Source organism: Protopterus annectens, chromosome 1.part1 (assembly GCF_019279795.1).
Source record: "Protopterus annectens isolate FY-2018-M chromosome 1.part1, PAN1.0, whole genome shotgun sequence".
In the NCBI taxonomy this organism is placed as follows: domain Eukaryota; kingdom Metazoa; phylum Chordata; order Ceratodontiformes; family Protopteridae; genus Protopterus; species Protopterus annectens.
In genome coordinates this window covers 578764194-578779932 of record NC_056726.1, presented here as the reverse complement: position 1 = coordinate 578779932, position 15739 = coordinate 578764194, and the positions used below count along the sequence as shown (strand labels likewise).

General features: G+C 44.0%; 1 protein-coding gene across 2 annotated transcripts in view; it reads left to right on the top strand.

Annotated features, from left to right (window-relative positions):
• NNT (nicotinamide nucleotide transhydrogenase) overlaps positions 1-14719 on the top strand; it is a 1308245-nt gene extending 1293526 nt beyond the window's left edge. For both annotated transcript variants that reach the window (XM_044076912.1, XM_044076918.1), the window contains exon 22: positions 13821-14719. In XM_044076912.1, coding sequence (XP_043932847.1) covers positions 13821-13967 — 147 coding nt within the window. In that variant the 3' untranslated portion in view covers positions 13968-14719. The remainder of the gene's footprint in view (positions 1-13820) is intronic.
• The last annotated feature ends 1020 nt before the right edge of the window (positions 14720-15739 follow it).

Genomic DNA, 15739 nt, shown 5'->3' with positions numbered 1-15739 from the left:
TGATCAAGGGTGTCTTACCTTTTAAGGATTTTGCTCTATCTTGTAGTAGCTTCCTCCTTTTATTGTAGAGTTTGTTTATGGCTGGGGTCCACCAGACTGGACGCTTGCCTTTGGTACTAAGAGTCTTTGTTTTGTTTGGGATTGCCTTATCCATGCAGTCCTGCAGGTGCTGGTAGAAGGTGTTTGTAAGTGATTCAGCGGCTTGAGTACTGTTTTCCACGCTCGGGGCCTTAAAGGAGACCACACTAGTCTTTGGAAGTGAGAAGTCCGCTTTTGAGAAGTTCTTTACTGTGGTCTTTTTATTTCAGGGGGGGGTGGGATGAGGACCTCCAGCGAGATTAGTTTGTGATCTGATCTCACCAGTGAGGGGTATACTTCCGGTGTTGAACATTTTGCTCCCATGTTCGTGATGATGAGATCAAGTATGTTATCTCCTCTTGTGGGGATGGTGACTAGTTGTTCCATGGCATTTGAGTTTATGAATTCCAGGAACTTTTGGGCTAGGGTGTTTGGGCTTGAGTAGTGTTCCCAGTCTATATTAGGGTAATTGAAGTCACCTAGTATGATGGTGTTTGGTGATGCATTTATCCCTCTAGTGTTTTCAGGAAGGCCATGTGAGGTTCCTGAGTTTGTGAGGGTGGCCTGTAACATGCTACAATTTGCAGAGCAGTCTTGCCTATGGTTAATTGCACCTGGATGGTCTCCGATGCATCGTGCGTTGCCACCAGTCTTGAGGTGTGGGTGTCCTTGATGAATATGGATACCCCCCCCTCCTTTCTTGGTATTGTCCGGATTTTGGGGCGGAACGCATGATATGAGGTAAAACCTGATAGCGCTGGGGTGCTCTCAGGAGCCTTGAACCAGGTTTCTGTCACAGCACAGACATCGATGTTCTCTATACTGAGAAGGGCCTCGAGTGCGTGCATTTTGAGATTTAGACTTCTGGCATTGAGCAGCATTACCCTTAGTTTTTTTCCTTTTTTGTGTTCTAGGGTGGTAGGTTTAGAATTTGAGCCTTGCCTAAAAAAGGCACTATGGGGGTGGCAAGAGCCTTTGCCAATATCCGAATCCCAGGGTGACAGGTGCAAGCCGTCCCTTAGGAAGCAGCGTGGCTTGTCCAGCATGTCATCCCAGGCAGACAGATACTGGATCCCCTTTGAATGACACCAGTGTTTAAGCCAATTGTTAAAGCTGATCATCTTATCTCTGTATTGTGGCATCACTCTTGGTGAAGGTAGGATACTGCTCAAGGTCAGGGTCATACCTGCCTGGGCTACATAATCAGAGAGCTCCTCAATGTCTCTTTTCATGTAGTCCAAGGAGGTGCGTCTCAGGTCGCTTTACACCAGCGTGGACAATGACTAAGTCATATTTGTACTTGCTGTTGAGAGACCTGAGTGCTTGCGTTATGTGGCGGATTCTAGCGCCCGACAGGCAGCTTACTGTGACCTTCTCCTTACTCAGTCTGGTGAGCGGACGCCAGTGTGTCTGACTATGGAGTCACCAATGACTAGTGTATCTGGCATTGTGTTTGGCCTTAAGGGCTGTGACTGTTTGACACTCTGACTGTGAGGTCTATGTGTTGCAGGTGTTGTGTTCTGAGGTGGTGGTTGTTTGGGTGTCTGCTTTGGTGGCCTCTGCTGTTTTGGTAGATTTTTGATCAGAGCCTCCGAGTATGTCTTTGTGTGTTTATGTGTATGATTTGAGGTTGTAATGGTGCTATGTGAGACTGGGTCTATAGTGTGTGTGGTAACCTTCGCCTCCTGACTGGTCTTGCCAGTCCTGTGTTGAGAGAGCTCAGCCTCCAGTTTGGCCGTATAGTTGCATCTCTCGCATGTATTTGTGTTTTGTGGGAGGAGGAGAGGGTTGTCTGTGTACATGAGGCAATTGTAACATTGCCTCAGTATTCCTAGGTTCACCAGCTGAGCAGGAGAGGATACTAGCAACGGATCCCTCGACATGCTAGAAGGATAGACAAAAACTTTAAAAAAGATTCAGGGGGACGTGGGTGACCGAGAAATGGGGGGTTACCTTTTTGGGGTACTATCTATGACAAGAGTGCCGTATCAAGGTAATAAGTACTGTAGGAGCAAGTGCTAGGTTTAACAGATAGAGAATAGTCTACTTGGAGTCAAGTGGAGATGATCTTTTTAGTTATAGGATACGCTGATTAGATCAGTAGTATAGTTCGAGGAAGGTAGCTTTAAGGGAAAATTTGAAGAGTGGACTTTTGGTAGCCCGAATAGTTTAAACCTGCCTAACCGGCACTGCCCTAGTGTGCAACGGTGGCAGCTCCGCGCTAACGCTCGTTTACCGCGTTTTATACCAGGGGGCTGGAAAAAGCTAGAAACTGGCCCAAAACGACCAATAAACTACTAGTTACTGGCTGAAACCTCACAAAACTGGACAAAAGGCAGCTCAATGCTTCCCACTCCCACTGGTAAGCAAGGTAACTTCCTCTCCCCCAAATAAGGCAAGGAAACAGTACACAAGAACTACAACCAAAGCCCAGGAATCAGCAACTCTGAAACTGGACTAAACTAGTAAAGCAGGAAAAACAAGAGATATTTTTTCTTTTTTTTTTTTTCACAAAACAGGCAGAAACAGGTACAGCAAACACTTATAAATGCTATGAATCAGCTACTACAGCTTACACAGAAGAATTTGCTACAAATACAGTCAAATAGTAACAAACAAGGATTCCAAGTGCAGTATTAAGTTAAATGCAGTAAAAACAGCTTCAATGTAACAGAAAGGCAGGCGAAATACAGTCGCTAGGTATTCAGATGTGGAAAGCAACAAAAAATATACTTAGTATCAAGAAAAGTCGCTTATTCAGCTCTCTTGATGTCCTGCCATTTTGGGTCAGTGTCTTGCTTTGATGGGACTGATCAGTGCTCCCAACCCCACTCCTACCAACTCTGAGAGGGCTGCAGGGCTTACTTCAGTCTCCTTCTTGGTCAGCAGGAGTTTTAGGTTGTCCCTCCCATTGTTTTGAAGAGGTTTATTTCAAGACTGTGTGTGGTATGTGTTGATTTCTCCCTGCTTACCTGGTTAAAAGGTTCTCTTCCTTGGTAGAGTTTAATTCTTAAGCAAGATGATTGATTGCAGTTCTTTTTAGGGCAGATGGAAGTCTGTGCCCCCCCCCCCCGGGGTGACATCTCTTTTTCCCTCTTAGGGTGAGAGGATTATCCTAAGTTGGATCACCAGATTAGCCCCAGGTTTGGCTTCTACTCTTGGCTTTGAAGTGGGGCTAGATTCCCTTTCTTCAAGGTGGGCCACACTTCTCTTTATGGGGTTCCTACTCTTCACGGTGACCCTAGGTTGGATCACCAGATTAGCCCCAGGTTTGGCTTCTCCTCTTGGCTTTGAAGTGGGGCTAGATTCCCTTTCTTCAAAGTGGGCCACGCTTCTCTTTATGGTGTTCCTACTCTTCACATTTACACCACCACTGCTTTTCCAGGGATTTAGAGGACTGGGGTGGGGGGGGGGGCAGCACTGCCTCTGACTGGAGCTCCTTCTCTCCCCTGTGCTTGTTCTGGATTGTTTCCTGTTCATGGAAGGGGAAATTGGTTTCCCTTGTTCCTGTTGACTTGGACCTTAGTCTGCCATGGCCTGTCTGCTGTGCTGGAATATTTCTCCAGGTGAACAAATGGCATCCATAGTACCTCTTTGGTTATATGGCTCTGGGTGTGATTTGCTGGGATTTGTCTTCATTCACGGGTTGAGAAGACTGATCTTGCCCTTTGCTTGGGTGGGGAGTAGGATGGAAACTCATTACCAGGTGGTTGGTGTACCATATCCTAGCTTTGTTCCTTAGGGAGAACTTTCCTTCTTAAAATCTTGAACTTCTGACTTGACCGGTGTATCTATTAATTTTGAGACCTGCAACCCTGCGGTATGGAAGTTCAACTGAAGATGGTTCTGTTCCTGATAGCTCAGCTTCCTTTTCTTGCCCTAGTACTTCAGAACCAAGTGGGTGTCGCCATCTCTTTCTTTTAGAGTAAGATGTCTTTGGTTCCCTAGAAGGTATGGAAACTAGGTACATTGAGGGAGCATGTTATTTTTTCTGGGGGTGGGGGAAGAGTTCTCCCAGATGACATAGTTATTGAGGTTTGGCTGGTAGTTTTAGCATGGAAGCTTGGTAAGTGAGGGGCTGACAGTCCTCTTTATTCAAGTGCAATGAGGATTGGTCCCTTGGAGTCATTAGATATTTTGCACACTGGCCAGGCAGCAGTCTTGTCTGCATTTTTAAGAGCAGCTGCCTTCAGAATGTACTTGTTTTGTATTTGGTTGTCACAGCTCTGGGATCCATGGTCATTCCTTCCCAGGCACCCTTTCCTCCATAGGCTTTGGAGTTAGGACATTTTGAATTGATGCTCCTCATTGTTCAGCTCAGTGTCTACACCAAGGGGGGGGTGGGGTCCTCAGTAGTTTATAGTGTTTTATAAAGCAACAACATTTTTACTGTATCCTTTGATCTACAAAGACGGCCATCTTTGATGGGTCAAGAATACCTTCCCTCCTTTCCCCTTTACATACAGTTCTTCGAACTTGCCTTGGCTGATGAAATCCATGCAAGTCAGTAATGTATGTATGTATTTGTTTGTGTGTTGCTTATCAGTAGTGGAGGTGCCAGATCTTCACTGAGTCTTAGGAGAATACTTGCAGCAGGAAGCAAACTGATGGGTGTGGTGGAAGAGGGCATGCATGGGTACTTACTATTATCGCAGCCAGATTCTGAACGACACACTCTGCAGCTGTGCATATGCCGCTGACATTTACTGGCTTTATTATGTCGTTAAAGCATTTAATACTGGCCAAAGAAAGTGCTGTTTTAGCTTTCTACTGGCATCTTCTTTGAGTACACCATGCACTCGTAAGGTTACACACATTTCATAGCCTTGCCATTGCTTTTCTGTTTGTAACAATCTGTAGGAGGCCCATACTTGCAGTTAGATGCCGCATAATCGTACTTGGACTTGTAGTATGAGCGTGAGGTGTGTAACGGTCAGTAGTACTCTGCTTTCTTTTGCCTTCATACTTTGTAGAGGTAATCATAAATGTGAGGGGTGATGGTGCATTTAGGCAGTTATTCTTTTGCCATGCCTTGCTTGTTATCACTATAAAATGTTATCAATGAAAACAGAATTTTCCAATGGTGCACAATGACCTGACATGGGTTTGGGGTTGCAGGGCTGTCAGTACGGTAGAACAAATAAACTCGTTCCGAGGTAACATTATGAATTACAGCAGGTCCGAAGTCTGGTTGCGATAATTTGCAAGTACCCATGCATTTAGTCAAGTGACATGACAGTGTTTCTTCTTGGATATGCATCCATTCCCAAACATAGAACTTTTAGAAGTGGATGCCAAATGTTGGTTGGGAAGAGGATAACCCATGAAGGAGGATCAATCTGTTATTTCTAGAATAGTGATAAATGATCTTGTCTTAGTACTGTTATGTTCTCTCCCAGAATGGAATCTGCTTGTCAGTCCCCGCAGAGCTTTTTGACAGACCAAGATCCTACTCCTAAGGGGACCAAAGAGGGTGTCCCTCATGTGGAACAGGGCCAAGATCCTGCTACTGCCTCCTTTTTTTCATCCCAGAAGAGATGGAAGACTTCCATCCCATTCTGAACTGAACCTCAGTAGCTTCAGAAACATGCATTATATCAGGTTCTGGACAGTACTGTTTAGGGATTTTTAGCCCTTTTGCCTCAAAATGTCTGGATTGGGCTGCTGTGTGAGAGGAACTCTTTCTGGTACATCATTGTCTAAAGTCCACACAGTGGGTTTTTTGTTTGCTCTGGGTGGCACCACTTTCAGTATAGTGCCTCAAATGAACTTTGCTGTATACCCAGGGTGTTTACCATCTTGTTGGCCTTGATGAAGCCTTGTAGGAATTCCCGTAATAGGAAAAATGGCTGTTGGTGGTCTCATCAAAGTGCTAGTTTACAGCATCCCTAGTTTGGATACCTTCATAACTGTAGTCCCTGTGGGTTATCCTAAACTTGTAGAAAACAACAGCACCCCCTCCATCTCTTCCGTGAGAATTATCTTTACTGACATGGAGCTGAATACTTTTCATTGTCATTTGTTCCAGCCCATGAACAAATTTCAGAAATTCAGGCGCTTGCCAGCCTTGGTGAGGACATTAGCAGAGTGTCCAAGCTGAGACCTTCTCGTGCCTTCGTGGCTTGATGGCTGCCACTGTCTTAGTGGTGTCATTTGTACACTTAGGTGATTTATCATTTACAGTGCATATTGGAGTGTGTGGTGATTGCAGAGTTACCACATTCTGTTTGCACCTCTCTTAGTATCAGAACCTTGCCGCTGACCCCAGAATGGTGGCCAGTCCTTAGTAGACTCCCATTCCTATAGCTAGATGCTTTCACAGGTTCTAATGACTGATGCTGTGCTCAGTGGGGTGAGGGAGATCACCTACCTCCTTTCCTCTTCAGAAGTCATGGTTTATTTTAGGGAAGGAGATAATATACCAACCAGCTTGAGCTTCAGACAGTTTTCTGTGCCTTAAATGAGTTGGAAGGGAAGATGCTTTTAACTCTCCCTATTTGGTTCCAACACCCAACCTCTCCTCTTGCCATCTCCAAGGGACCCTGACCAATGGCTGCACTTTCTGTACCATCTTGGCCCAGTTATTCACTGGGTGAGAACAAGGCATCCTGCATGCTTGGACAGAGTCGTGTGGCCCATTTGCTCCTGCCTGAGAAGCCCTGTTGGCCCATCCATTCTTCCAGCAGCACGAATCAGGTAATAGAGAGCTTGTCAGCTAACCAGCCCTCAGAGCAGCCTACCCTTTGCTGCCTGGTTGGAAGAGTAGGTGTTTGCATCACACATTTTTCTGGCACTTCAGAGTTGTGCACTGGTAATTGTTGTTTGACTAATTTTATATCATTGCTGGCTGACTTCAGAGTTGTGCACAGTTATTTTTGCTTCACTGTATAGTTTTTCAGAGCTCTGCTTAAGGTGTTGGTTTTCCCATACCCACCCTCCCTATTCCTGTCTTGTTTAAATTTGGAGGCTTTTGCAGTTGCCCGCCCCCACTGTAGATTTCATCTGGGACACTCCCCCCCCCCCCCCCCAGTCCCATCGCTTTACCTCATTCTACCTAATAGAGTCCTTCTGCACTTGTTTTTAGTAATTTTTAATTTAATTGCATTTTTTAAACTGTTTGGTCTAACATTGCTACATGCTCATGTGTACTAGCTTGCACTGCAGTTGAATTGTTTTTACTGCTGTTTGATCTACTTTTCTGTATATATATATTAAAAAAAATAAAATAAAAAAATACCTTTCCTGTAACTAGTGTAGTCCAGATTCAGATTTGCTGTATCCAGGACTGTATGTAAGCTTCTGAGCCCCAACCTCCCAAACTTTCTGTGTTGGAGGGAAGCCTTCTAGCTTATCAGTGGGAGTGGTAAGCACTAGGTAACCTATCTACCGCATAAGGAGTGGTTCTGGCCCAGAAATTGTAGTTATTGGCCGTTTGGGCAGTTTTTCCATCTCTCTCAACTTTCTGATTTAAAAGCCCGCATTTGCACTTGTTTCCCCCCTTTCCTGTAACTAGTTTAGTCCAGATACAGATTCTTAGTTTTAGCACTTGAATTTGCTCATTCGTGATCAGCACTTGTTCAGAACTTGTAAGCACTAAATAACCTACTAGTTACTACAGCATTCAACCTTCCTCATTACCTAGAGGAAAACAGTTTTGGTTACTTACTTTCCTCACTTGCTTAGAGAAAAACAGCTCTTGTACTCACTTTCCTCACTTGTGTAGAGGAAAATAGTTTTTTATTCAGGCATGTCCAAGGTCAGCTCCCAGTGTTCTTTCCTGTCTATCTGATGAATCTGGGCATCATGGGGCAATGTAGAAATTGCCTCATATACACAGACAACCCTCTCCTCCTACCACCCAACACTACAACCTGTGAGAGATGCACTTATCTAGCCAAACTGGAGGTAAAGCTCTCTCCAATCAAGACTGAACTTGACAGTCAAGAGGAGAAGGTAAACACTTGCACCACACCACATTCATCACATAGTCTCACTAAATCTACACCACCAAAATCCACACATTGAAACACAAAAACATTCACAGAGGCTTTCAGTAATAATCTGCTCAAGCAACAGAGACCTCCAAAGCAGAAATGCAAGCAACCTCCACCCCCCAACACAACCCAAATGACACATAGCACCCAGACGCAGTGTGCCACTCAACTGCAGCCAATAATGCAAAACAACGTACCCAACACACTAGTCATAGGTGACTCTATAGTCAGGCACACTTATGTCCCACTCCCCAGGCTAAACAAGGAGAAGGTTGCTGTCAGCTGCCTGTCGGGTGCCAGGATCCACCACATAACCCACGCACTTGGGTCACTCCACAACAAGTACAAATATGACTCTGTCTTTGTCCATGTTGGTGTGAACGACCTGAGACGTACCTCCCTGGACTACATGAAAAGAGACATGGAAGAGCTCTCCGATCTTGTAGCCCAGGCAGGTATGATCCTAGCCCTGAGTAGCATTCTTCCATCACCCAGAATGATGCCGCAGTACAAAGACAGATCGATTTCAACAATTGGCTAAGCTTCTGGTGCCATTCTAAAGGGATCCAGTATCTGTCTGCCTGGGATGACATAGTCGACAGACCACGATGCTTTGCCAGAGATGGCCTGCACCTGTCACCCCTGGGATTCTGGATACTGGCTAAAGTTCTTGCCGCCCCTATAGTGCATTTTTTAGGCAAGGTTCAAATGACAAATTCACCACCGTAACAGGAACAGGCAAGCAAAAACTGAGGGTGATGCTACTCAATGCTAGAAGTATAAATCTCAAAATGCAGTCACTCAAGGCACTCCTTAAAATGGAGAACATTGATATCTGTGCAGTGACTGAGACCTGGTTCAAGAGCACCCCTGTACTACCGGGCTGTTACTCATACCACACTTTTTGGCCATGTAACCTGGACCGGAACACCAAAGGCGGAGGTGTGTCCATATTCATTAAGAATATCCACACCTCCAGGCTAGTTGCTCAGCATAATGCAGCCGAGGTTATCCAAGTGCAACTACCTCTGGGCAAAACTGCAGTCCAAATTGGACCTTGCTACAGATCACCCACCATGCCCCAGGATTCCCACTCCTCTTTTCTTGATGTACTAGAAAATATTAGGGTTCAACCAAACACCCTAATAATGGGCGATTCCAACTACCCCACCATTAACTGGGAAAACTACTCATGTACCAACTCCTTCGCTCAATGCTTTCTGGAATTCATAAACTCCAATGCCCTGGATCAACTTATCTACACTCCCACCAGGGGCAACAGTATCCTAGATCTAATCATTACCAACATGAGTGACCGGTGTTCCACACCTGAAGTCAATGCCTCATTGGTCCGATCTGACCATAATCTAATTACCCTTCAACTTCATGCTTCTTAAGACAGAAGTGGTGAACTTCATGGCAGCCATGCAGATGGACAATACAGTTATGACTACTGAATCCTACACAATTGCACTTTATAAGCACTTACATGAGTGCATGGATCGTGCTATCCCAAACAGAACCAAGACACTATCCTCCAAAAAAAGGAAGCCAATCTGGTAGTCCCCTGCCATAAACAAACTGTACAACAGAAGGAAGAAACCTTTGCAAAAGAGAGTAAAATCCCATGAGTGGAGGAGCTCCCTGGTCAGCCTCAGTAAGAAGCTGCAATCCCTGATAAAATCCTCCAAAGCTAGTTACGAAAACAAAATCGCCACTGATTCTAAAGACGACCACAAAGCATTCTATAGCTATGTCAAGAATCTCAGTGGCAACACTCAGATCTGCTCTGAGTTACAGCATAATGGCACTAAATATACAGACCCAACTGATATTGCCAACATCCTGGCAGATAGGTTCAGTGCTAACTTTACCCCCTTCTCACCCCCTAAACAGCCCATCTCTATACCGGAAGAATGCAAAGTTCCTGTAATCACGGCTGCACAGGTAAAAACCACACTCTCCAAAGCCAAGAACACAGCATCCATGGGACCAGACAACATCCCAGGCTGCATTCTACACGAACTATAGAACGAACTGGCACCCCACCTAAGTACCTTGTTCAATCATAGCCTCACCTCAGGCTTTGTGCCTGCTGAATGGTGCACAGCGACAGTTATCCCACTCCACAAGGGGGAAGCCACCACGGACCACGGGAACTACCACCCCATTAGCCTGACGAGCCTGGTCTGCAAGGCCATGGAATGTATCATCATGGAACTTATAAACAAAGACATTGGTAATCTCCAAACTCTGGACCCCACCCAGTTTGGGTTTCTAAAAGGCAGATCATGTCTCCTAAACCTGATAGACTTCTTTGAAACAGTCACCAAAGCCGTAGACAAGGGTAAGGTGGTTCACACAGCCTATCTAGATCTTGCCAAGGCTTTTGACACCATCCCCCACTCGGAATTATAGATAAACTCACTAAACTAGGTATAAATCCCGATGTCACAAGAAGGGTTGCCAACTGGCTCACTGACAGAACCCACACTGTGAAAGTAGCAGACTCCAAATCCGACTTCAGACCAGTGACAAGTGGAGTACCACAGGGTTCAGTCCTGAGTCCTCTCCTGTTTGGTATCTACTTCCCTGAAGTACAGGCTAACACAGAAGGTCTTTGGTTAATGAAGTTCGCAGATGACTGCAAATTAGGAGCCATAATCGAAACGCGTAACGATGTGGACATCCTACAAAAGGGCCTCACTGAGACAGATGCCTGGTGTCAAAGCCATGGCCTCAAGCTCAATGCCAAAAAGTGCATTGTCATCCCCTTTGGTAAAAACTCTGTACCCATGAACTACAACATAGACAGTAGTAGACTTAACACCGAAAGTGTGATAAGAGACCTTGGGACACAGGTGGACAGTAGTCTCTCCTTTGATAATCACATTGCCACAGTAGGCAGGAAATCCTTCTACATGGCACACCTCATCACAAAAGGTTTCTCATCCAGAAAAAAAGAGGTCATTGTTCCCCTCTACTCATCACTCATAAGACCCATTATAGAGTACAACGCCCCTTTTGGTATGTACCTTATAAGACATCTACAACAACTGGAGAGGCCGCAGAAATACCTCACAAAGAGGATTACTGGCCTCAAACAGATGCCCTACGCAGACAGTCTAAAAAAACTCCAGCTTTACTCAGTTGCATATCACCTACTCAGAGGTGATCTCTGCCTAACATACAAAGCTTTGTCAAACCCAGAGCTGTTGGACATGCTCCACTTAAAGAAATCCCAGTCCCTCCGAGCTACACGCTCTAGGGACCTAAACCTTGTCACCACAATAAACAGAGCATGCTGGAGGGATAGATTCCTGTCCCAGAGACTTCCCATACTCTGGAATAAACTATGTATCTATATCAAACAAAGCTCCTAATTAGCACTCTTCAAGAACAATCTTGATGATTGGATGGGAAATAGGAAATTCACCCTGGGGATCACCTCTGTGGCTCTGGTCGACAGTGGCACAGGAAAATAATTTTCTTGGGTGGCAAAAGCCAGGGTACCATTTTGGCAGGGCTTGTATTGGCCCCAGGGCCGATAGCCTAGTACCTACCTATGGACACACACATACACTCACACTCACACTCACACTCACACTCACACTCACACTCACACTCACACACACACACACACACACACACACACACACACACACACACACACACACACACTCTCTCACACTCACACACACACACACACACACACACACACACACACACACACACACACACACACACACACACACACACACACACAGACACACACACACACACAGACACACACACACACAGACACACTCACACACAGACACACTCACACACAGACACACTCACACACAGACACACTCACACACACACACTCGCACACAGACACACTCGCACACAGACACACTCGCACACAGACACACTCGCACACAGACACACTCGCACACAGACACACTCGCACTCACACTCCTTTTCCCAGAGTGAGCAGGGAATTCCCTGCCAGACACCATGTGGACCAACACAGCCACTCTACAGGTGGGTGATAACCCAGACACTTGTGTCTCCAGTGCTGCAGGCCTAACAGCCTCACTTCTCCTGAGGATGAACAAAACTGGTGGCAGCTGTGCAGTGTCATCCTCCATGTCACTGGACATCAGATGCTTGTACCACTAATCAAATACAGGTGGTCTGAGCTGTACTCAAGGCTTTATCTGTCTGTAGTAGCTGAACAAGTGAGGGGCCATGCCTTTACAGCGAGGCAGTGCATCTGTGGTGGTGAGTCAGAGAGTGAGGTATTACTGTCTCAGCTGTTCACATCCCTAGGTACAGAAACATGCTTAGCTGTTCCTCCAGTTGTCGGTTGAAGCTGCAGATGCAGGAGCTATGTTTGATTTGGTAACCCCAGAAGTGGTGCACAATGTAAACCGACCTGTTTACTACCAGAGAGAGAGGGAAAATGAGGTGTTTCTTCTCTTTTGCTTGGTTTAGGCTGTTGGATCCATAGGTGAGTAGTAGGCTAACTAATCTGATGGGTCCATTTTAAGCCTAGCTGGTAATACAGGTTCAGAATCCAGCCCTGTACCTTGTATCTATGAGGTGAGCACTTTAACCATTATGCCAAGCCCATTTCTTTTTGCTATATTATACTACCTTAGAACAAGAGTGATGTAGACATAATTGTCCCCCCCCTTTTTTTTTCTTACATTGTAGTGACAGTTTACAGTATTGTGAGCTGTGCAATATATTCTTTACATACAATTCTGTATTTGTAATGATTAAGTTACATTTTATATTTAAGCATTAATAAAGTATATACTCTTGTAAATGTTGTTTTACTTATTCACTGTCACTCCTTGGCTATGTTCTGTACATGCAGTCTTTGTCAAATGCCTTAATGGCAGTATTGTTTTTATTTTGTATTCTTAACAGCATTTCTTGGTTATTGTCTTTGCTGTTGTGGCCTAGGTCATAGCTGTAAAGGGTCCCTAGGCCATTTCACTTACTCGGATAAAAATGCGTTTATTTTTCTGTTGCTCCAGTTAGTCCCACTAGGCTAGTGATTCTTTTCAAAGAGACCTGTGGTGGTATTTAAACTACTAGGGGAAATTTGACCAAGGCATCGAGGATCTTAACCCTGCTCCTTAAGTAGGTGCCATGGGATATTTTGCATCCACCAGAGCTACCAGCAACTCAAGCACATGGGACCACAGTTTAACATCTCATCCAAAGGACTATACACTTAGGAGTGCAGCAGTGTCCTCATGCTGCATTGCAGGTAATCAACCTACCTGATGTGGGAATACATCATGCAGCCTTCTGCACCAAAGGTGTGCATGCTACCTATTGTGCCACTGACACTGCAATACATTGTATAAATAAATAAAACTTGGGTCCTTGTTAGATCATTTGATAATGGAGAAATGTGTGTCATCTGTGGAATAGAGTAATTTGCAATTGGTGTTGAGAGCAAAGTTCTGATGTGTCTACTGAACTTAGTGCTGGCAAAATCTCTAAAAGTGTTTCAGGTTGCAAGTGTTAGGGATATCCCACAGTAGGCTATTTAGATATGAAATTAATATTAAGTACTACTATAGAATAAGCCACACACTTGCATGTTTGTGAATACAAATTGTGTATATGAATTTAGAACTTTTTATGTTGAAGCTGACAAAAATGTGCAGTACGTCACTAATTATTATAACCAGACTATAAACTCTGGGATTGACAGACACTGATTTCTTGATCTTTTTGCAGGTTATTGTCATGAAGAGATCTTTGGGTGTTGGTTATGCTGCTGTTGACAATCCAATATTTTACAAACCTAACACTTCAATGTTGCTGGGAGATGCCAAGAAGACATGTGATGCACTTCAGTCCAGAATCCGGGAAACTTTGCAATAATAAGCATAACTGTTATTTCATTGCTGATGCTGTGAAGAGATTTCAGGGAATTTTGTAGCCACAAAAACTGTGTATGGTAGCCAAGTGAAGATCTTCCAAAATGATTGTGAATAGACTAAGTAAAGTGACAGAACATTTTCATTCCCTAAAATTTTAATACATTGGTATCTCTTCCTATGATTTCATTGTATCGTGAAAAAACAGTTTTACAAAGGACCGCACAACCCATGGACTTTTCTTAATGAAGATTAAGGAATAATGCACACAAATGTATTTTAATGTACTTGAAAGTACCGTTCCGACTGATTATGTAAACAGCTGCATTTTTGAGTTGAAGTGGTACATACGGTTTCTGGGACTGTGAAATACCATGCCCATGAGAATGCAAGCACCATTTATGTCAGTGTTTTTGAAGATGCTTGTTTGAATATTTATTTTTTCAGAACATTTCCCTTGTTACCATTTCAGCTAGACATTTATTTCCAAATTTCAGATGTAAATTACATCCCACTCAAGTTTTTGCAGTTTGGATTTCTCATCTGTTGTAAGTGTAATTTAAATGTTTTATAGTTTTCACAAGACCGTAATAAAAATAACCGTGATGTTCTGCAAAAAAAAAAAAAAAAGAAAATATTACAAGCATCTTTTCTACTGTAATTTGAAAGATTTTGCTTTAAGCATTGATTTTTGTTTTTAAACAGAAAATGTAGAAACTGTTTTGAGAATACAGTGCATATTTTGACTACAATGGAGACACATGCTGTACCCATCTTAATTTTATGTAACAGGGTTTCATATACTTGTGTTGAGGTCTTGTGTAGCAGATACCAATTTAATAGTATTACCCAAAACTTAATTCTTCGAAGATTAAGCAGAGAGACTGCCAGGTCCAAGGAGAGGGATAAAAATCTTGATTATGCCACAATCTGCTGCTCCTCTGGCCTAGTGGTTAGGGAGATGGTTTTATGTGTGCAGATTACAGGGTTCAATCCCTGACTACAGTGAAAGACAGTCAGTTTCTTTTTGGGTTGGGAGGGTGGCCTAATGGTTAAGGTGTTTGCCTTACAAACACAAGGTGCAGGGTTTGAATCTCACAAACCACAATGCCACAATCTGCTGCTCCTCTGGCCTAGTGGTTAGGGAGATGGTTTTATGTGTGCAGATTACAGGGTTCAATCCCTGACTACAGTAAAATACAGTCAGTTTCTTTTTGGGTTGGGAGGGTGGCCTAATGGTTAAGGTGTTTGCCTTACAAACACAAGGTGCAGGGTTTGAATCTCACAAGGGATAATTGGCTAGGCTTAAAATGGCTCGCAAGGGCAGTTAGCCTAGTACTAACCTATGAACCTATAAGTGACCAAAGTTTTATTAGTGGTGGCTTGAGAATGCTGGCTTGGAAGGGTGGGAGTGAGCAGCATAGCTCTGAGCCAGTCAGAGCAAATCTCAACAGAATTGGGAACATATCCAGAAATAATCAGGGACATTTGTAAACTATTAATACTGTTAACTAGAGGCACTGGCAGAGTAAAGGAATGTGAATTAATATCCATTTTCTGAAGTAAAAGAAGTCTGTAGCTCTTAATTATTGCCATTATATATTAACATAATTCACCACATTCTCTTCAAAAGTCAGTGGTTTTAGGAGAGACTGAGAGAGAGAGAGAGAGAGAGACAGACCTAAAATTTGAATCAAAATCAGGGGCATCCCTGAAAATCATGGCCAGTTAAGAGGTATGGTGAGCAGTCACTGCTGGCTCACACATCCTGGAGGA